This window comes from Mirounga angustirostris, unplaced genomic scaffold (assembly GCF_029215605.1).
Source record: "Mirounga angustirostris isolate CCGP_5_RB_7025 unplaced genomic scaffold, mMirAng1.0.hap1 SCAF_13, whole genome shotgun sequence".
NCBI classification, from domain to species: domain Eukaryota; kingdom Metazoa; phylum Chordata; class Mammalia; order Carnivora; family Phocidae; genus Mirounga; species Mirounga angustirostris.
Window position 1 is genome coordinate 107,829,094 of NW_026991721.1, and position 23,216 is coordinate 107,852,309.

The 23,216-nt window shown below is 45.0% G+C and overlaps 2 protein-coding genes across 5 annotated transcripts in view; one reads left to right on the forward strand and one right to left on the reverse strand.

The window, feature by feature from the left end:
* Positions 1 to 23,216, forward strand: part of PDGFD (platelet derived growth factor D) — a 222,356-nt gene that overhangs the window by 100,826 nt on the left and 98,314 nt on the right. The window contains exon 1 of one of the 4 annotated variants that reach the window (XM_064577524.1): positions 20,443 to 20,820. The exons of 2 other annotated variants lie outside the window; for them this stretch is intronic. In XM_064577524.1, coding sequence (XP_064433594.1) covers positions 20,754 to 20,820 — 67 coding nt within the window. In that variant the 5' untranslated portion in view covers positions 20,443 to 20,753. Of the gene's footprint in view, positions 1 to 20,442; positions 20,821 to 23,216 lie in introns of those variants that run through there. One more of the 4 variants, XM_064577525.1, reaches the window with a different exon arrangement.
* On the reverse strand, positions 10,806 to 12,070 carry DDI1 (DNA damage inducible 1 homolog 1). Its single transcript, XM_045895157.2, has one exon. The coding sequence runs from the start codon at positions 12,024 to 12,026 to the stop codon at positions 10,914 to 10,916; it is 1,113 nt and encodes a 370-aa protein (XP_045751113.1). The 5' UTR covers positions 12,027 to 12,070; the 3' UTR covers positions 10,806 to 10,913.

Below are 23,216 nucleotides of genomic sequence, written 5' to 3' on the forward strand. Positions count from 1 at the left end.
CCATTCCCATGCTGGCTCTCCTCTTAGACATCATTAATGAAAGTGTCAACTAGAAAGGTCACGAACAGCAGTGCCTGGAGCACCCCACTGATCATCTGAGTAGAATTTGATATATTGCCTTTAATAATTGCCCTGTCCTTGTCAACTAATTCTCAGTTCACGTTGGAGGCCTTATGGTCAATACAATTAAAATTAAAATTAATTTTTCTCATTTTATGGTAGTGAGATGCTCTTCAATACCATTCTGGGGATACCTGAATACCAAAACTCCCCCCCCCCCCCCCAGCTACTGGGCATCCACTTCTGTGTAATGATTATGAGAGTTAATGACCGTGGTTCCCATAAATCAGCTGATTTTTCACTTCTGGATCACCCTGTGCGGGCTGTTCCTTTTCCTGGCTTTAATCAGCACCCTGTTCCACTGCTTATTAGTACGTCTAAGGCCGGAGGAAATAGCAGGCGCAGCTTCTGTTCACTTTGCCTGGCTCGCAGCCTGTTTTCAGCCTAAAACTGCTTTGGGCGCTGAGGGCGGGGATTGGTGGTGGTGAATTAAGTGGATGCATGGTTTATCCATCTGTGAAAGCTTCCCCTGATAGATGGACACCTGAAGCTACAGTGAGAGCCTCAGAGTTGGGTGCATTCTGGTGCGATCCTCAGCCCCCGTTTTTCCCACGGAGGGTAGAGCCCCAGCAGAGCTAGTTTTATTTAAAATACTGAAACTGACAATCCGGGGGTTTCAGAGGGAAGGAGGGTGGGGGAGGGGGTAACAGGGTGGTGGGTATTGAGGAGGGCACGTGCTGTGACGCATCCTGGGTGTGGTACGCAGCCAATGAATCACTGAACACTACATCAAAAACTAATGATGTACTACACAGCAGCTAACTGAACATAATAAAAAAAAATAATAAAATACTGACACTGGAATCTTAAGTGGGCCGCCCGGACTGGTCTGAAATTCAGTCCCCTTTCCGACTCAGTCCAGTCTTTCTTGCTCCAGAATGACTCTGATTCCCTCAGTCTTTGGGCCTCCATACCCTCCGCTCACGCTTCGCGGGTGCTCTTGGCCCTTACGTCCCTGTGAGAATAGAAGGTGGAGCTAACTAGCTGTCTTCCCACCATCAGCTCTGCGAGCCCGTGTCTGCATCTCTGTGTTCTGCCTGACTTCCAGCCACGAGCCGTGAATTCTTGCTCCGAAGGCCCCATCGCTCCCTCACACACAAGAACTGTGTTTCTTGAGGTTTCCTTGTTCTCGCCATTTCTTCACTTTCTTCCTCCCACTGGATTATTCCCGTCAACATGTACATATACTCAGTAACTTGCGCAGTAAGACAGATGCTCTCATGGCCCCTTCATCTACGAAGGTATGTTTCAGCTTCCCTGGAAGAATTCTGTCCTGAGACAGCTGTTCGTCCTAGCTCTCCCCATCTCCTTCCCTCCAGCAGACCCCTCGGCCTCCTCAGACTAACCTTTCTGTCTCCACCGCACCCACAACGTCGTTCCTGCCAACGACCACCTCCATCTTGCCAAATCAAGCCACAAATTCTCAGCCCTCTTCCTAACCTCTCTGCAGTGTGGGACCCACTGTTCTTCAGGAAACATTTGCTTCAGTTGGCTTCTAACGCTAAGCATGGTTTCTTTCTTTGCCTCCCTACGATACCCACCGGTTTTCACTGAAGGCTCTTCTACATATGGAATCCAGGAAGCTGTTCGTCTTCTCACAAATGTGTACGAGATGATTCATCTGTGTCTTGGGAGACTGAAATAAGTCAGTGCTTTTTAATCACTATCAAAGATATAGCAGATTTACTGTAGCTACGTACTAGTAAATCATTTTGGCCATCTGTTAATGAACGTAACGCATTTCATCTGACCGGTCACCTTCACTTAGTCTTCCTGGCATTTCAGTTAAAGGATGCCGAACCGTTCGCCTCTTCTCTGAACTTCCTACCAGACTGTTCAGGTGGTTGCCGGATGCTTCAGACCTTCACAGAGCCGTCGAAAGTGACAGTGCTGATGGGGATTTGAAAGTTCCACATGTGCCTTTAGAGTATCAGCCACAACTCTAAAGATGTTTAGAATGTCTTCCGAAAAATAAAACTTCAAACAGCATATTTTCCACTGTTCTTTTGGAGTTTTTGCGAAATGGCTTGTGAAAAGCAATTTAACTTGAATCCCTGTGAAGAGTTGGGGGCCTGGACAGGTTTTTGCATTTTTTTTTTATAGTTTTCTTTTTTTTTTTTAAAGATTTTATTTATTTATTTGAGAGAGAGAGAATGAGAGACAGCATGAGAGGGAGGAGGGTCAGAGGGAGAAGCAGACTCCCTGCCGAGCAGGGAGCCCGATGTGGGACTCGATCCCGGGACTCCAGGACCATGACCTGAGCTGAAGGCAGTCGCTTAACCAACTGAGCCACCCAGGCGTCCAAGGTTTTTGCATTTTTTCATACAACTTCGTTACTGAACACTTAGAGAAAAAGAGCAAGTGCTGTTTTGGTTTCTTGCATTAATGAAGAGACTTTGAGGCCAGACACTTAAGAGTCGTTCCATAACGAGGCTCTCACAGTGGAGACCTTGCCAGATGAGACAGAAACTCCGAGAGCTTGTGGATTAGCCGTGAGATGGGTCTCTGTCAGTCCCGGCTCTGGATCCCGAGGGGCGGCAGTTGGCGGTGATTGAACGCAGAATGCCTTTGCTTCTGTTTTGCTCTAACTGCCCGTCTGTTGGTTTAACGTCTGCAGTTGTTTCTGGTAGAACAACGAACGCTTGGAGCCCTGGCTCCAGTATATTTATAGATAGTTTTTCTTACTATCGGTTCCTTCTACATTGTGGAGGAGATAGGCCAGAAGGAAGGTTATGAAATGGTGGATTGAAGAACTGGCTCGATGGATAAGAAAAGTTGCCTTGTGTACGTGTTTCTGGCTGCCCTGAAGTCTTCCACTTCTCTCCCTCAATTCTCTGAAAGCCACTCTGGCTTTATTGTCCTTCTGGTGGCGAAGGTAAAAGTCTCACTTGGCCATTTTGCCTTTCTTCACATTATGTGGTACGTTAGTGGTTGACCCCTTTCCCTTAGAACCTTCTCAGACCTCGGCTTCCATGGCAACGTTACTGTCAGGCCGCCCTCCCTCCCCTTGCCTCCCAGCCCCCAGCTCTGTCGGGCTTTCTGCCACTTCGGGGTCCTCCCGTGTTTCTTGCACTCCTCGACCAGATACTCAGCTGAGCTGCTGCTTGCGGGCATCCTTTGTCGTCCGTAAGCGCAACTTCTTATCAGAAACCCGCTTGTCTTCTGCTGCTTCCCCGCGGGCAGACCTACCTCCCGGTCTCTTCCTTGCATCTTGCCCTTCTCCTAGCTCCGTGGCAATTCCAAATGCGGAGGTGACATCGTTCTTTGTTTGGGTTCCTTTATGAAGTTTCTGCTCTTCTGTTCAGAGAGCCCCTTAAAGTGCAAAACCTGGGATTTACTTTGAGACTTGAATTCAATCCATCCTAAGTGTAAACACTGGCATAATTTTGTTTTATTGGTGCTTTTTCAGGATAATCCTAGTTCATCGTTATTTGAAATATTTATTTTGAGGACCCTGTGCTCCCATTTTCTGACATCAATTTCCACTCATTTCATTTCCATATTGTATAGTATAAATACATACCACTTCTAGGAAGTCTTGACAATTAAAGCAGCTTTGTCAACTTCTGGATTTTCTTGAAAAAAAAATATAGGGTTCTTTCACTAAATTCTTTAGTACTTCTTTTAAGTTGTGACTTTCTATGATTTTTAAAATGATTAACTCTCCAGTCCAGACATATTTGAGGAACGTGTTTCAATAAGTCGATCCTTCAGGCCTGTTAAGTCTGCGGCTTGTCTGGAGGTTCCTGCAGTGTGTTCATGTGCCTTAAATCAAAGACCCACTTCCAACATCTGTAGGGTGACTGTTCTGGTTTGCCCAGGACTGAGGGCAGGAGTGACGAGGCCCCTGCAAACGCTAGTTAAATTGTCCTTAGAGTGGAGTAGTTAGCAAGTTTACCAGACTAAAAGCACCTTCAGGACTGATTTCTCGGATCACTTACATTTAAATCTGTGTATGTAAATATCAACCATGTTATTAACCCAGAACATATTTATTTATTCTAATTATACAAAGATAATCTGTCTCTATATAATCCAATTATACTTAAATATTTTTATATAAAAAATTAAATACAAAGTCACACTTTCTCTACATCAGCTTGGTTTTTTTGTGTGTTTTTTTTTTTAAGATTTTATTTATTTATTTGAGAGAGAGAGAGAGTGAGCACGAGAGGGGGGAGCAGGAGAGGGAGAAGCAGACGCCCCGCCGAGCAGGGAGCCTCTACATCAGCTTGTTAATAAATGTGGGGCTTTTCCATTTATTCATTCTTTAAATCTATATTTTTTGAGCAGGTACTGTTGGCCTCATATAAAATACCAAATGCAAAAGATGATTATGAACAGGATTATTATCACTTCAGAAATCCCCAACACTTACTAGATTTTTGTTGGTAATTTGGGCCCCATTCCAGGTTTTCAGAGTCCGCAAACATTTATATAAGTGCCATCTGGTTGGTGTCTCATTGGCCATGAGAACTCCAGCTCCCATTCCCTGGACTTTAAGTTTGTGACAAATGTTCCATTAAATTGACTCATCTCGATAGTTAACTTCTTCTGCCCGCGTTGCTGGTTGTTCATGCATTGTGTGAGCCCTACGCCTTTTCATTAGCTTGTGAGAGAAGTATTTGTTTACAGTTGTCAAACCCCGCTCCAAGACTAAGCCCGTAATAGGAAGGAAATTGAGCTCGGTGTCACCGTGGGTCAAGGCAGAAACAGACCACACACTTGGCCTTGAAGTTTACCCTGAGAATCTGCCACAGGCAAGCTGGCCTGGTTAGCTGGGTCACCTCAAAACAACCCTGAATGGCCCATCTTTAAGGAGGGGACAGATTCTCCCGTTTGGCCGGCTACAGATCAGAGTACCGCTGAGCACCAGAAAATCGTTGCTGCAAATCCAGCACCTGAATAGCGCCGGGCATATAGTAGGTGCTCAATAAAATTTTGCCCAAGAGAGCCTGTCCTGATGTTGTTAGCATCTCAGGATACAGGAGATCATCCCCTGAACTCATATTCTGTATTTCATGATTCAGCACAGAGTTCAATATTATTTTGCAACCATTTACTTGGCATTTTTTTCTAGCTCCTCTAACTTTTAAAGGCTGTGACGGCAACTTATTTTTTCTTTGTCTCTCTGCATGACAGAGGACAGTGACTGGACTCTTGAAAAAAAAATACTGAATTTTTAGTGACATCGATGAATGGGAAACATTGATACTTTCTGACAGATAGACTAATTAAATCCCTAGACATGACATGGGTTTGAAGGGGGACTATGTGAATTAATGAAACCTTAAATTAATTTTCCTCTCCATGTCAAGCTCCTTGTAGTGAAGTGCTAGGAGAGGAAGATTGTAGAATAGTGATTGATGTTGTAGGGTAAGGATTTGATGGCATTAAGTGATTATTTTACCCGGGATATGCTTATGTTGGTAATCAGTGTCTATTTTATTGGGATACAGCATCACTATATCAATTAACAGTAGGAAAATAGACACTTCGCTCGCACCTGGAGTAGAGCTCATGTTGTCTCGCATGGACTTCAACACAGCAGGAAATTATCTTATGATTTTTCTAATGATTTCATAAAATAAGCCTTACTGATTAGAAATAGAAAAGCTGGATTCATCATAAAAGTCTTTCTTCAAAAAGAAGAAGAAGAAGAAAGAAACCATCAGAAAACATTCAGTGTGGTAATAAGAGACAAAACCACCACAGGCGGGCTCATCTCCACAGCCTGTTAAATGGATCCATGAAAAAAAGCACAGCAGGATGGCAGACCCCATTTTTCTGATCACAGACTCTTAGAAATTCTGAGATTCTAACAGGTGGACTCAGGCTGGGATGTGAAAACATTTTCATTTTGGATAACTTGCCAAGGATGGATGAGGTATTGTGGCCCTAAGAGCTAATCCTTAATCTCAGCCCAGTCCCCACCCACCTTATGAAACAGCAGTTAAACCAAGAGAGAATTAGTTTTAAAAGTAACACAGATTTTTTGGATTTTTTTTAATCCCCTCTTCCTTCTCTACCCTTACTTTACCTTTGTTCCTCTTTGGTTTCTGAGGCTCTTGTTAACCTCAAAGAACCGCTATGAATGTTAGCACTGAATAATATCTTCCCCAGCGGTCTCCCCCTGGTGTGAATCCCAGATCACTCTCCCACCATTCACTCACATTTTTCTTTATGGAATGTTGGATGTCAGCAATGGCCCTCTGAAATAAATGCAGTGTTCTCTTAAAAAGGCACCGTTTAAGAGCGCCTGGGTGGCTCAGTTGGCTGTGTCTGCCTTCAGCTGAGGTCATGATCACAGGGTCCTGGGATCAAGTCCTGCATCTGGCTCCCCACTGAGTGGGGAGTCTGCTTCTCCTTCTCCCTCTGCCCCCACCCCCGCCCCACTAGTGCTCTCTCTCTTGCTTTCTCTCTCTCAAATAAACTAAAAACAAAACAAAACAAAACAAAACCAACTACATTTAGTCCCTACAATGAAAGTGAGTTCATATATGGAGACCTCCATTTCTTTTTTCTCTGGGGGGGAGTGGGTTTTCCCCTAGGAACAAGAGAAACTTTATGACCTGGTATTGTAAGAAAGAAGTTGAGACTGTATGTTCTACAAATCTCGAACATGGGTCTTCTGGTTTAACTGTGGCAGAATGCATTACCGCAGTCTTGAAATGCATGCTTATCAACAGTAGTGATTTCCTTTCATGTAAGATGGGCATTTAAATGGACGTTAGGAGAAACCAAGGGATTAATGGATTTTTTTAAGGGCTTATTATCTTTAACAGCATTAAGTCAGTGTCATCATGTGGTATGCTTTATCCTGATTACTAATGGGTAGAGAGAAAATGAAGATTTGTTCATCATCTTCCAGGTAGCAAATTCCCAATAGTAGATAATGCCCAACAGTAGATATTATAAGTTCTATATTAGAAACCTGAACTTTAGGAGGAGAGAACGTTTTGTCATCCGGCATCAGTGACGGTCATTGTAGACATATTGAAAGTGCATTTTACTGGCTTGTTTTTTCCTTTAACAATAACCCCAAATTAAAATCCCTTCCTTCGTTTGCACCAACATATTACTAATTCCATGTGCACCCTTTTCATCCTGAGTTGGTTACAAGTCTTTCCCCTGCCCTACCAGGCTGTGCTCACCTTCCGGTCTGGAACTGTAACCTACTCATTTCCCCGCTTGTAACAACTTGGCTCAGTGCTCGGTTCATAGGTGTTCAATAAATAACGGATGTGTGTGCCCTGCTGGCCGCTTCTCTGGGGTCCTTTTTACTTGCAGCATTTAGGTAATTTCTATAGGTTTTGGTTTTTGTTTTACTTACAGAGCAGTGGGGCTGTTTATTGGCATTCATTTCAGCAAAGGAGGGTCCTGAACACTGAAGTCTCACCCATTTTATGAAAACTTCTGTACACGGTTTAGTCACATACTGTAGCAAGAATCCGATCAGCGACATTTTCTAACACTTTTTACTGGTAGCTAGGACTCCACTGTGACACATAAGGAAGGTTGAATAGTGGAGAGAACTTGTCATTTGAAATCAGAAAGACCTCAACTCAGTGATCTGGTGAGTCAGGTTTTTCCAAATGTGGGTCAGGATATGTTGGTGGGATACAATGAGTGGGACACGTCTAATATATTTTCTTAAGTAATAAAAATATAATTTTTCAAAGTAATAGACTGGGAACGGATAAAACATTTCATGTTATTTCAAGGATCTTTTTGTTTCAGAGATACAGACTGGTGTGTGTGTGTGTGTGTGTGTGATGTGAAACTGGGTCACAATCTAAAATGTAGATTGTCGTCAAGAAAAAGTTTTAAAAACACGGAGCTTTGGGTCTTTGAATGTTTCGTCATTCTGAGCCTTGAATTTCTCATCTGTTAAATGAGATTAATGGTGACCATTTTGAGGGTTTTTTCTGAGGATTAATGGCAGTAATAATGCAAGGTACTTTGCATAGCACCTAATTTACATGATAGGCGTGCAAAAGATGTTACCTTTTCTTAAAACTAATCCACTTAAAATTTAATTGATTAGGATCTATTCAAGTGTACACAGGATTGAGTCAAGATTTAAATCCATGAAACTAATTTTTAAAATACTTTCTGATTTGAAAGACAGTGATGTTAAAAATTAATCAGGAAGGACATCGCTTAATTAATTCACTCTGTTTATTGATTTTTCTTTGAGATTGTCACTTTTCAGTTCAATAAAAGTATTTTTAATTTACCAACCCATTTACTCAAGTAATATTTTTAGAAGCTGGAATATGTCCAAAGGAACATGACAGAAATTTTTAGATGACTCCAAACTTACGCTATGAGAAATAGTTAAATAATCCGGTGAGAGCTTACAAAAGAGAATACTCAAGTGACATTGATTTCATATATTAAAAGGATTATTTCATGCCAGAGAAATTACATTAATTAAATATGTTCTTGGAAGAAGGAAGAGTGAAGACAAAGTTTATTGGAAGTTATGGAATAATAGAGTTTAGCTCAAAACCAGAAAAAAGGAATTATTCTTGAGACTGGTCCTGAACCACCGTAGCTATTTTAGGAGGGATGTTCCTCTGAGAAGGGAGGGTGTGTATGTTTGGATTTGCGATGGTACAGATCATCTTTCAGTTTAAAGACCTGATGATTTTTTAGATTGGCTTTTACGGGTTAGCTATCCTGATCGGCTCTATATCAAACTTTTATATCAAGTAGTCCCATATGGCATATGCACATCAGACGTGCATTTTCCATAAATGGGCCTGGAAACAGAGTCTGGTAGAAACTGCTGAGGAACATGCATGTTTTTATCTGTGAAGGAATCCTTGTATCTGTCGGGTCTGTTTTCATCTAGTGACAGACATTAAATGGCTTATCCCTGGCTTTACTCTGGATTTCTTCCTTCATTTTGTTAGTTACTGTTTGCTGAGTACTTAGAAGCAAAAGTAGAAAAGAGGCTGTCCATTGCTCATTTTTAGCAGTTTAGTGAGTGTAATAAGCCTTGCTGTGAATGTAGACAAGGTTGGGGCTTGTGATCATGGGAGCACTACTATAAGGAAGAAGAACATGAGAGGTAAAGTAATGGTGGCTGGAGGGTGAGAGGTGATGCTAGAGAAATAAGATGGTTAGTCTCACCACGAAGCAGACCAGGAGGGCACCTGGGTGGCTCAGTTGGTTAAGTGACTGCCTTCAGCTCGGGTCATGATCCCGGAGTCCCAGGATCGAGTCCCGCATCGGGCTCCCTGCTCAGCAGGGAGTCTTCTTCTCCCTCTGACCCTACCCCCTCTTGTGCTCTCTCTCTCTCTCAAATAAATAAAATAAAATAAAATAAAAAAGAGAAGCAGACCAAGAAAGGCATGGTAGGGAAAGGTGATGGTAGGGAAGGACTTTTTTTTTTTTTTTTTTTCCCTGTAGCCTTTAGGGAATGCTTTGAGTGGCTTTAGATTTTGTTGGGAAAAGAGAATAACTGAAAGGATGCCCTCGATCGTAACATAATCTTGGTACCTGAAAATGGCTCTCCCCTCCAACGTAATTTACAGACGAGAAATCAGAGTTGTGTAAAATGTGACCTGATTTGCCCAAGTAATACAGAGCTAGAATCAGAACGTGTGTTTCTTGACTTTGAATGCACCCTCTTTCTCATATCCGTCTTGATGGGTTACTGCCCTGAAACATTCTGAGTCTGATGGCCTCAGGCACCTGGACCCCATTGTGTCAGGGGTTTTAGCCACAGATTGTAATGGGTCCCGGATCTTCCAGGAGTAACGCAGCGTGGGTTGTTCGAATGGATCATATTGCTGAATGAGGGCTCAGACGTCTTCTCATTCAGAGGTTTTCAAATGTTACTTTAATAGGGAAACCCTCTGTTCCCACAATATTCTGTAGCAGTCTAATATATAGAGCAGAGGTTTGTTGTTGTTTAAAAAAAAAAAAAAAGATGCTGTAGCTGAAATGAGTATTAGGGATCTGGACCATGGCCTGCTCCTACCCCCCCACTGGCCCCACCGTCACAACCACTAGGCTTCCAAGATGCACCATAATTTAAAAAAAAAAAAAAAAAAAAGTCTGCTTGCTGGCCCTTGTTTTATGACCAGGGTTTCTTTGAATGCAGGGGAAAGAGGACATTATTTCAGACTTCCTGAAGAAAAATCCATTTTCTCAAATGTGGCAAAAATGGCCTGCAGGGGCAGATTGCAGCGAGCATGACTCCAAGGGAGTCCAGTGGAAGGGAAGACATGAAATATGAGGAAATAATCGGCCTTTATACTGTCCCAAACAGATATTTGTAAGTATTAATCAACTGGAGTGTAACCGAGTCACCATTTCTAAGAACTCTCCCAAAGAAAACAAAATCTGGTGGGAAGATAAGCATATTTCTCTTAATATAAATTATTGTTAGTGCTGATTTGAAATCGTTTTGTGTAGATGTTTGGTAGGGTCTGCAGTGATGGCTTTTTCTAGGGAATCTGCAAAATACCGTCTGGTTTGGACAAGCCACCCCACCCTGTAATCTGATGGGACAGGGCCTCGAAAGGTTTCCTTTCATGGGTTACCTGGAAATCACCTGCAGCCTCCAGAGCCTTCCTGGGATGAGGCTTGGTGATCTTTGGGTAAGGGAAATGGGGGAGGGGCCAAGATCAAGCAAGTGACGGATCCCAGAAGGCAGTCCCCAAGCCGGGTTTGGTTGTCACTGATGTTTTTAATGATTACATCGCCAGTGAGCTCATGTCTTAGGATCTCCCCGGACCTGAGGCTTCCCCAAGGTGGTGGCGTACTCATAACCCATTTCAGCGCTTTGTCCGTCCTGAGTCCCTGCCCGAATGCTTAATGGTATCCGCTGCTTCCTTGTCTGGAGAGCCTTCTTGCCCGGCACCGCACACCAGCTTGGCACACGGGGGTAACTCCCCCTCCGGCAGAAAGCGCGTCTGCGTGCCCGTGGTGCCGATCACCAGCACGTTTTTCTTCAGGTCGATGCAGCACTGGTGCCTCCTGAGCATGTCCAGCCCTAGAAGCATGTCCATGGGCTGCTCCTCCAGGACAGAGAAGGAGCACTGGAGGAAGTCGCCTTCGATCTGCATCTGGGCCAGATGGACCCGGCCAATAATCCTCTGCGTGCCCACCCCTTTGGCGATGCCAGCCCAGCGGCGGTCCAGCAGCCGTATGATGTTACATCTCCCGGCACAAGCTTGGCTCACAATGGTCATCTGGGCCCCGGAGTCCACGAAGGCCTTCAGAGGGTGTCCGTTCACCTTGCAGTTGATGTAGAGCATGGTCACCTGCCCGAAGCTCTCCGGAGCCTCTTCCATCGCGATGCTCATGTTCTCCTCAATGTTCTGCCGCCGGATTTCTTCCTCTATTCTGGCCTGGGCCTCCAGATCGAAGGGGTCGGCGGCCACGAGACGCAGCCGCTCCCGCGCGCGCAGCGCCCTGTCCGTCTGCTGCCGCGGGAGGGCCTGCGGGAGGGTCTCGAGGCCGCCGCCGAGCGGGGCCTCGGCCGGGGGCTGCTTGCGCCCCTGGGGCAGCGCCGGGGCGGGGGCCGTGGCCAGCAGCGTGCTGCGCGTCGGGGCCGGGCTGCGCCGGCCTCGCGCGGGCCCCTGCCCCCCGGAGGCCGGGCCGTCGGGGCGCCGCAGGCCGGCGCCCCGTGCGGGCGGCCGAGGCCCCGCGCCGTCCTTCTGCAGCAGCAGCGCCACGTCGCCGTCTCGCAGGCCGTAGGCGCCCAGGGAGCGGCCGTCGTCGGCCAGCAGCCGCTCCAGGAACAGGAGCTGGATCTCGTCGGCGGGCACGCCGCACTCGAGCGCGCAGAGCCCGCGGAAGTCGTGCAGCCGCAGGTCCGGGCTGACCTGGAGGGAGAAGGTGGCCTCGGACAGGTCCCTCCGCACGCAGTACACGGTGACCAGCATGACGGGGCCCGGGCGTCGGGGCGGGCCCCGGCCGGCTGGCGCGGCTCTGGCGGGCGGCGCGGCTGCTGCTCGGGGGCGCCGCGTGCGCGGGGGGTCGTAGCCGCCCGCCCGGAACCCTGCGGGGCGGCGCGCGTTCCAGGCTCGTTTGTGTGGCGCTGCGTGGAACCCGGGGCCCCCCCAGCCCCGCCCGGCGCCCCCAGACCCCCCCAGCCCCCCCAGCCCCGCCCCGCCCCCCCAGCCCCCCAGCCCCGCCCGGCGCCCCCAGCCCCCCCAGCCCCGCCCCGCCCCCCCCGGCCCCCCCAGCCCCCCAGCCCCGCCGCGCGCGTGTCGTGGCGGACGCCCCTGCAGCCCCTCCTGCTCGGCCCGGCCGCCCGAGAGCCGTGTCCGCGCCCCCGCGCGCGCCCCCCACGGGAGTGCGTGTTTGCCGCGCGGCGGGGAGCGCGCGCTGGGCTCGGGCCGCGGGGCCCAGCCTCTCGGGGACCGACGGTCAGCGCGAGTCCGGACAGCGGAGCTCGGCCCTCGGAAGCCAGAGTGCACGGCAAGGCCGGGCCGGTCCCCGGGAAGGGAGCCCGACTTGGAAGGGCGGGTGTGACGCCGGGAAGAGCAGGGTGGCGGCCGACTCCAGAGCCCGTCCTGGATCCCGGGATATGTAACCGTGTCCCAGGCAAGGACCCTCCCTGCACAAGTACAGAAAGGGGGCGAAGGAAAAGAGCAGGGGGAGAAGGGAGATGGGAAGCCGTCGAGGCGGGCGCTTGCGACGGGTACTTGTGTTTTCACGTATTTGACGTAAGGAGCTGGGAAGGCCCCGCGGGGGCGGGAGGACCGGGAGATGCTGTCTGTCCGGCTCAGAGGGGCGCCGCTGCCCGGAGGCGAAAGTGGGAGGAGGACGCAAGGGCGCAGAGAGCGGTTCTTGAGCACGAGGAGGAGGACCCAAGCCGACGCGGGGCGCTGAGACCACAAGGACGGGCGGTGTTGAGCCATCGGGTGCGGGAGGGTGGAGCGGAGCGTGCGGGCAAGGGCGGACCCGTTCGCAGCCGGCGAACGCCTCGGGGCACGCGTGAGGGGAGCCCGCGCGGAGGGCAGTGTGGCGCGGGGCGGGGCACAGCGCGCCCCGAATGCCTCGCGCGTGCGGCCCCCCTCGGCCGAAGGGCACGCTGCCCTCCCCCGCACCCCCGAGGGCGGGCTCGCGGGCGCCCGGGCAGGTGGCGGCTGCGTACAACCCTGAGTGCGCCTTCTCTCTCTGTACCCTCCAGCTGTTGGTGAGGACTCCTCGGCCCTGGCTCGGCCTTCCCGCGTGTGAGCCAACCTGCTCCGCCTTGCCCAGCCCCCTTTACCTTCAAGTTCTGTCACACCTGCACCATCAGGTTGCGTCAGCCCGAAGAACTGTTCTAGTCTGTGTCCCCTGTTTGTCTCAGATGCAGGACTGTCTCTCACTCAGGGTCCAGTTACCACTGTATTTGCATACTCCTATTCACTTACACTGGGAATGTTGACTGACGCCCAGTGGGTGTGAAGCGTGTGCCGAGTTCTGGGGATGCACACGTGAGTAATGTTTCGTGCAGGCTATGCTCGTAGGGGAGCCTCAGTCTGAAAGAGGACATGTGCCCATGTGCACACACGTATGCACACACATGTGTACGCACGCATGTATACACATGCACACATACATGTGTACACATGGATGTACATATACACATGCATACACACATGCACATATACATACACACACATACATGCATGTATGCACACGCATGCATGTACACACATGCATACATGCATGTATGCACACAGTGCATACACATACATACACACGTGCACATACATGCATACACACGCATACACACACATGTATGCACACATATATACACGCACACATACACATACACACACGTATGCATATGCACACACACAAATCGCAGGGGGGTAAAAAATACCAGAGAAGTCAATACAACATGGGAGAAATGAGTAATATCTGGAGAACAAATGCAGAACGTGGAGAGGGTGCCAACAGGGAAGGCTTCCTGAAAGTCCTGGGCTTGGAGAGACAGCGAGAAGTCAGCCACAGGGGGTGAACGTGGTGGAGACTGAGGGCTGGGAAGTGCGGGGCCCGACTTCACACCCTTAACCAGAAAGGCAGCAGCGTTTCAGGAAAAGGAGGATTTTATAAAATTGTAGGGGGAAAAAATCTAGCATTATAATTTTCACGTAGAAAATTATTAATTATTTAGAGCAATTCTTCACTATTTGTAGAGATGGATGGCCCTTTGACTCAAAATATTAAGTTAACAAATTTCTTCTGTAGTTCTTTTGTGTCCTGATAAGTTCGTCAGAGATCAGCCGTGGTGGTGCTGAGCTCGAGAGCAACTGTAAGAGGAGACCCGTAGCGTCCAGACGACTCTGCCAGAAGCCAGCAAGGCTTCGATTCCACGTCCTTTTTCACTTCCCACCAACCAACTTTGCACAGTTCGGTTTTAAAATCTTAGTAAGCTAGGGAGATAATGCAAGGGTTTTGTTTTCTTAAACAGTGGATGAAATTATTTTTGTAGAATAAGCTTCCCTCCCCCCCTTTTTTTTGGCAGAGCAAGAATCCAGGGTTCACATTCAAAAGAAGCTCACATCTTTTTTTTTTCATATTACCGTTGTTTGATACTGAACATAATTAAGCTTTGCAGTCTGTTTTATTAGCTTGCTGTAATTCTTTTGTTGGCATTTTGCATTCATGTGCCTTTTACTATTTTACCATTTTCTGGGAACACACAGTGGAAAGCAAGAAGCCTCAAGGTCTGGCCAATTAAGTGTCATCATTCCGTAGAATATCCCATAGGATTCAGGATTATCAGGGAGCTTAGTGTCCTCTATTCCAGCCACCATGCAGGCCTCAAATCTCTGTTGCAGAGCAGCCTGGAATCTGAAGTGCTAAACACAGCCTTCTGGGGCCGTATATACTGTATGATTCTTTCATTTGACTCAGCACTGTGGGTGAGTCAGATACCATATAGGTAATTATCTTACCTCAAAATTGCAATTAAAAACTTACTCTGATTATGTAATAAACTCAGGGATCACTGGGAGTATATATAAATACTCCTAAGTATAAAATGTTCCCACACCATAAATTCCTGTTGCACAGGCTTTTGAGAAATGGGCTATCTGAATTATCTCGATGTGCAAATCCAGGTAACTGGAGGCTATTATAACTTCTCCTGAGGAGTTTCTGTGAAGTATATTCTCTTGCTTTTTCTTCCTTGGTAAGTACAGTATGGGAACATAATCGAACCTTTCTTCGATAAGTGAGACCCCTGCAAGGTCTCGGGGCTATTGCTCAGAAAATCAATTCTCATTGTACAGCCTAAATACCCAGAAAATAGAAAAGATGACACTGATTTCATGCCGGCCAAGGAAACAGCCCTGAAGTTATTTTTTGGAATAAATCCACAATAATGCCCTTTATAATTTGCCTCTTTATAAAACCTTAACGCAGCCAAAAAAAAAAAAAAAATCCAGATAATTGATGGTTTCACTTAGTACAGTCAGCTGACAGCTTAAAGTTCCATGCCTCGCTTTGCAGGGCAAATAAATGTCTTTTCTGTGAAAAAGGAGTAGAGGCATCAATGTCAGTATGTAGCATATATAATAATTAAACCACATTAAGCAAATATATTAGCTTGCTGCATTTGGATTCCTTCCTTGAAATATGTGCCTGCTACTATTTTAAAAATAAAATGTAATCTTAAGACAGGGCAATATTTACTTGAAATTCGCAAAGCAACTTAGGAAAGATGCAGAATTTTCAAAGCTGATGTAGAGGTTAAACCACGAATTTTCTTCCTGTTCTGCCATTCGCTTTATAATAATACAAAAATTGTGCCTCCAAGGTTGCAAATGAATGACATTTATTTCTTTGGATAATTATTTAATAGGCACATTGACAATACTCTGATGAAAGTTCAAGCTTTCATTCATATGTTTGAAGGTTTCCCATTGGAGAGGTTTAGTATTGCCCATCTTTGAGATTTAAACACCATGATAAAACCTCTTAAATAAATGTATAAACAGTATATAATTGAAGAAACTCATGAGACCTGACAGTTTATTCCATATCAATCTGCTGGCAACTCAGCTACTGAGTTTTTCTCTATTATAAGGAGACAGAATATGGACAGAGGACACACACACACACAAATATACATTTGTGGGGAGAGAGAAAGCAGGTGCACACTCAGTCTGGACATGTTTTCAATCACTTTGGATGTACAATTAAAAAATGATGTCATTTTCCAGCAGGGAGCACTTTTAGGGGGCATTGTATTTATCACTTTATTTTACAGGTTATTGTTTTAACATTTTGTCATGAAAAGGGATGCATTTTAAGTTATATATTGCATGTTGAAAATAATATCTCTTGATAGCTTTTGGCTTTATAGAACTTTTGGCTTTGGCTTTACTTTCCAAGTCTAGATATACATGTGTGTGTGTTTACTTATTTTTAAGAAGCTTTGCTGCTACGATTTTGTGCTTTATAGTCTCTTCCAGAGTCTTAATCATATGAGAAATACTCAGATGTGTAGGACACACACCTTATTACGGAAGGTTTGTAGATTACTTATAATTTGTGAGAGAAACACTTACAGATTAAATAAGTTTAATAAATTAAAGACAAATTAAAAACAATTTCTGGGGGCATCTGGGTGGCTCAGTTGGTTAAGCGTCTGACTCTTGGTTTCGGTTCAGGTCATGATCTCGGGGTCCTAGCATCAAGCCTCGCATCCGGCTCCATGCTCAGCGGGGAGTCTGCTTGTCCATCTCCCTCTCTCCCTCCCCTCCACTTGCTCTCTCTCTCTCTCAAATAAATAAATAAATATAATCTTTAAAAATATATGATTTCATGGGTTGATACTTACTTGTTTCTTAACTTCCAATGTGCCTTAGTAAAAGAATGTTTCCATTTTTTAAATTTTTGCTCTATGGAGAATAACCATGTAAAAAATACTAATGGGGGCGCCTGGGTGGCTCAGATGGTTGGGCGTCTGCCTTCGGCTCGGGTCATGATCCCGGGGTCCTGGGATCGAGTCCCACATCGGGCTCCCCGCTGAGCGGGGAGCCTGCTTCTCCCTCTGACCCTCGCCCCTCTCATGCTGTTTCTCTCTCGCTCGCTCTCTAAAAATAAATAAGGTCTTTAAAAAAAAAAAATACTAATAGGAATGATAATGATAATGGGGACTTAAGATGTTTTGAATTCAGCTGTCATTGAGGAAAACCATTCAAACCATTTTTTAATGTTTACTCTTTTGTAGTAAACTTGTAATCAGCACATTTCAAAGACACTGTCACTGTAGTTTAGATATACCAGCATGACCTGTGCATAAGTTCAAATACACTTTAATACTTCAACATAAATTTTCTTTGTCAGAATATTAACACTAATATCATCATTAATTCCTCATTACATTTAGGTAATTATGTGTTATCCTGAAAATGAGAAAATTAGCTGGTTCCCTCTCATGTGGTGTTAATATTCAATCAGCAAAATATTCCTTTTTGAGCATTTTCTAGGTGTCTTTCTTTTCCAGGTGGTTGACATATATTTCTGAGCATATTCCTTATCTTCCAAGAACGATATATGTTTGACTAAAGTATCAAACTAGAAGACAATGCAAAGGGTTTTGCAAGCTAGCAGCATTACTAAAGATCATATTTTTATTTTTAAAATTATATTTTTATTTCATTAAAACTACTGTGTGCGGGGCACCTGGGTGGCTCAGTGGGTTAAGCGTCTGCCTTCGGCTCAGGTCATGATCTCGGCATCCTGGGATTGAGCCCCACGTCGGGCTCTCCGCTCAGTGGGGAGTCTACTTCTCTCTCTCTGTCTCTAATAAATAAAATCTTAAAAAAATAAAAAAATAAAATTACTGTGTGGGATGTTTCCTACATTAGTTTTTTCTTTTCTTTTTTTGATGTGAGATATCTTATTCAAACTTGAGCCCTACAAAATTCCTAACAAAGGGCGTCAATCATGATGTACAAGCAAATGTGTTGGAATGACTGGGAAAATAGCCACAGCCCTATGGATTGGACAGGAATCCCCATCAAAGTGTCACTAACGTCCTAGATCTTCATGAGTCCTTTCTTAATGCTGCTAGGAGGATGCTGCTAAGGTCTGAAACCACTGTTAGTATTTGTTTTTTATTTAGTTCTAATTTACTTGTGATTTCTCTGCTGTTCCTCCTTGTTCTTCCTGTATAGTGATTCCTGGTGGGAAATCAGTGGAAGAAATCTGTTCTTTGGAAATGTCTTGAATTGGCCCTATTAATTGTCCAGAAGAATATGTATTTGGAAAATTATAGACTTGTTTTTATTTACATACTTTGTTAAGTTTTTGCGCCATCTGGAGATGAGCTCAGAAACATGTTAATAATTTCTCATAGTAAAGATTTAATGGCCACATCCTATAAGCAAGTCATTGGACTAGTAGCTTCCAGGACAGAAGGACGACTCGGAGTCATTTTCCTCTTTCAAAGAACAAAATACCTACAAGGAGAGATAAGACTCAAGTACTTTGAATTACTTTATGTACTAGAAGTTAGTAAGAGTCATGGTAGGTGTGTAAGTCGAACGTTGTGCTTGCTCAGAAGAGATGAATGCTCCCCGTTGGGGTCGCGCAGGGCGTGGTCAGGACCCTGCAGAAGGCTCACTGCACCCAGCGCTGCTGCGTTGGGCCCAGAGGAGGGATTTGGCCATCGTGCCCTCTTACCTGCCTGGGTTTGCAGGAGCAGCCCTTGATCACAGCACTCATTGACTCCTTTCTCCTCACACAAACGTACGGCTCACTGTTCACTGTTGTCCTTGTAGCTGCTGTAACCAAACGGAGGCAGCAGCCTCCCGTCCCCAGCTTTCACACAGACACACACACAAGAGTTTCCGCCCATGTTTCCTTCCGGTCAGAGCCTTCCTGGTGAAGGGACGGTCTTGGCTCCGCGAGGAATACCCCGTGCGGTGCCCGGACTGAACTCTGCATGGCCTCTTCCTCAGCTCACCTTCACCTGCTTTATGGCGAGTGAAGGATTCCTTCAAGACGTTGGCATTCCGTTGCCCGTCTGTCTTAGCTTATGTTACTCTCTAGCCTGGGCAGAGGTTTCATTAGAAAATGGGCAGAGGCTACCGCAGGAATATCCACAAGTCCTTGTGGTTGCTTTTAGCATAAATGTGTATAATCAGTGGATATCGTACTTTAAAAGTGTTGATGGGACAACACACATATCTGTGAGATGATGCACAACTTCCTGAAATTAACCCGTTTTGACATTCTCCACACGCATTCGCCCCTGACACGTGAGTAATAGCGTGCGGTCCTCTCAGACAGGAAGGATGTGAGGCCTCCAGCCACTGGCCACTCCAAAGTGAGTGATGTGGCAGGTCACTTTATTTAAGCTGACACTTCGGGTCCACCCGTCTTTGCAGCGTGGATGTCCGCTCGTTTCCTGACAGGACAAAGATAGAGTGAAAAGGTCTCAAATGCAAAAGCCCCCTGTACCATGATAACATGGTCTACCGGATATTTCATTAATTATATGCATGATAGGTGATGTTTCTACAATGGCCTTTATAAAAGAGAGAATTTCCAGATTGTTGTTTATGTAACTTCCTCTCTTCTAAACAGCAGCTGAGTTAATTGATCGCCGTGGTAATTAGCATGGCTAAAGCCCATCTGTCAATAGGATTTCATTGTATTCCAACCATGAAAATGAGAAACAAAGCCTGATAAACAAAAGCTTTATTTTTAAAAAAAGCAAATAAAAGAGAAATCAACTCACATTCTGTTTTTCTCAGAAAAATTAAATTTAGCAGCCCAGATACAAGGATTCTTTCTTAGACCATCTTAATGGCATCCAGTGCAGAGCATTTTCCTTCCTATTATTAGAAAGGTTTGGAGGTGTTGGTGTCTCTGTTCTGAGACTCCCATGCCCGTTGTGCTCCATTATCATTCCCATTCCACTTACGAATATTCTCTTTCACTCAGCTCGTAAAATGTGCTCAATGACTGATAATGCTCTTGTTTACTCATGTATTGGTGAAATATTTCAGTGCTGCTTATGTACAGACCATAAGTGTCTCTTCCTGGAGACCTCCAGAGCACAAGAACTAATCCGAGTAACTGCGTTCCCTGGCTTTCAAAATCAGAGACCCAATTTCTGATGTTGAAGAGAAAGAAGATAGATCATTGATTGTTTTTTTTCTCTGCAAGCTGTAAATGAAATGAAACAGAAAGGTCTCAGGCAACCCTAACAAAACTGTTTTTGAGTCTTTTATTTTTCTGCATTTCCTTATTTATCTTCCAAACAACTTAAGGCACTATTAATTTTGAGCAAAGTCTTGGTTTTATTTTATGTTCTTAATGCAGTGTTTTTCATCGAGAATGGAGAGTTGTGCTGAACCCTTCATGCCTGTGGCTGAGACACGGGACCAAATGTTCTAAGGATAACTCATAAATTACTGCTTGTGCAACATGAAATAAACTGGCATTCAATTAAAATAGAAATGTGGAGTCCTGCTGTAGTCATCGTTTCTGATATTAAAGTTGGGCTCCCAGACTATTTCTTTATAGAAGTTTAGAGCAAACCGGATCATCAGCTCTTGAATTTGCAGCAGACCAACCTAATAACAAACAGCAACAACCACAAAGAAAACCAATGACCACTTCATGCAGGAGATGCGATTTGTGTGGTTGGGATGGATGTGAGGGACGCCTTCCAGCAGTTGACCTCAGGTCACTCGACCTTCTCTTTCATAGTCCTAGGTGAGACCATTCTTTATGGTATGGAATTTTTAATCTAAAATAACTAGGACGATCCTAGATACAAGAAACCTTGATTGGAGGGGGAGTAAATCATGCTATACTTTTAATAAAATAGGCTCTCAGTGAATCACTTCTTAAAAAGAAAGCTGTGTGTTCTGTTCCTTGAAACTATTGACTCATTCTGCCTCTGTGACTAAAAAGAAGGTCAACCAAACACAGGCATCTTCAGAAACTAGTATCAAAAATTTAATCAAAATATGTTATTCTATCCTTACATGAAACAACAGTGTTTATAACTACAATTCTGGAAGAACAGTCTCTCTCTCTCTCTCTCTCTCGCATGCACATGCACACACACGAACTGGCTAAGATACACAGACTAGTGAGATAGAAAGCCTGTTGTTGCTTTGAAGTCATAAAAATAGGGTTTAAGTTCCCTGAATTTGTCACTTATTATCTGAATGCCCTTGGACAAAGCATTAAATTCTCTGAGCTTCATTATCCTCTTTTGTAAAATGGGGATGATGACAATAATCTGTTTTCCATAGGATTTCCATGTGGACTTAATGGATAATTTGAATTTGTCTTGTAAATAGAACAACACTCTACCAAAGTCCATTATTGTTTCCCCGTATGAGTAGAAACAGTAATTAGCAACCTGGAGAAGTAAGAAGAGAGGATGGAATTTATAAATCCTGAAGGAAATATGTCGATTAATTTTAACTGCTTCTTGACTTGAATTGGATGCTGTTGTGTCTTGCTCACTTCAGCCTTGCGCTCTGAGCTGCCCAAAATAGTAGCAAGACCTGATTGCCAAATCTGTTTCAAAACCAGGAAGTAGGCTTCAAGGGTTGACCAAGCAAATGCGTTCATAGGACATTATGTCAACAGTTTATTCAGTGTCATTTTTAACCATCACAGTCTGCGAGGTGTTCTTGTAGGTTAAAGAAAGAAAACAACGAGGCCTGTGCTCCTAAGGTGCTTATAGGATTATGAAGCAGACAGAACATAGTGTAAAGACAATCCATTCACCCTAATTAAGAGTGAAAAAGTATTACAGAGTAAATCAAGTTAGTAATACTTGAATGCAACCAAACGGTTGAGGTGGATGCCATGAATATAAGTATCTTTCCCGTAAATTATGATTTAGAATCCCTCTTGTGGATAGTTACGTATTAGATGGGACAGTGAGAGGGCCTCACTCCATAGGTCACCTTCCTCAAAGGCCTTTTAAAAGAAAAAACAAAAAACACATTACGGAACTGAGGAAATCAAACCCTCAAAGTGGATACCCAGAGTCATTTGGACGGCCAGCCTAACCGTCGGGCCCAAGGTTGCAAACCTGGGGGACTTCTTGGCACAATCGAGAGCAGCCATTTAAAAGTTCCCTTGAAGACCTGGCATGTTGACAGAGGTCATTGTCCTGTGGCTACTGGACAACAGATCTGATATCCCTCCTAGCAGGACCTTTAAACCTTGTTGATGGTGCACCTCATTACTTTAAAAAAAAAAAGTTTGCTCACACTCTCAATGTTTATAAACTATTTTTTAATGGGGTATCTGGATGGTTCCGTTGGTTAAACGTCGACTCTTGATTTTGCCTCAGGTCACGATCTCAGGGTCCTGAGACCAAGCTCAGCAGGGAGTCTGCTCGAGATTCTCTCTCTTGCCCTCTGCCCCTCCCCTCCAAAATAAATAAATAAATCTTAAAAAAATAAACTATTTTTAAATGGATCAGTTACAGTAAATACAAATAGAATTTCTGTTCTTTTCCCACCCTCACTAATGGATCTAGAGGTGTTAGAACATCACTTTTTGGGGGGGGGGGGGCTTACATTTATTTTTTTTATTATGTTAATCACCATACATTACATCATTAGTTTTTGATGTAGTATTCCATGATTCATTGTTTGTGCATAATACCCAGTGCTCCATGCAGAATGTGCCCTCCTCAATACCCATCACCAGGCTAACCCATCCTCCCACGCCTGTCCCCTCTAGAACCCTGTTTGTTTTTCAGAGTCCATCGTCTCTCATGGTTCGTCTCCCCCTCCGATTCCCCCCCCTTCATTCTTCCCCTCCTGCTATCTTCTTCTTTTCTTCTTCTTCTCTTCTTCTTCTTCTTCTTCTTCTCCTTCTCCTTCTCCTTCTCCTTCTCCTTCTTCATTTTTTAACATATACTGTAGTATATGTTTCAGAGGTGCAGGTCTGCGATTCAGCGGTCACTTTTGATCCTATTAGGAGACAACTCAGTCTCTGATGCCCTGACTCTATGGCCGAGGGCAGTTTCCTTTCAGGATGGAATAGGTTAGGGTCACACTAGGAGGGCGGGAGTCCAAAGGAAGCCTGGCCCTGAGCAGCACTGCCCAGAAGCTCACGTGGAATGGGGCATTTAT

What these genes read in the sequence shown, in the direction of transcription:
- DDI1 (XM_045895157.2), bottom strand. Translation starts at nt 12,026, where the DNA reads ATGCTGGTCACCGTGTACTGCGTGCGGAGGGACCTGTCCGAGGCCACC.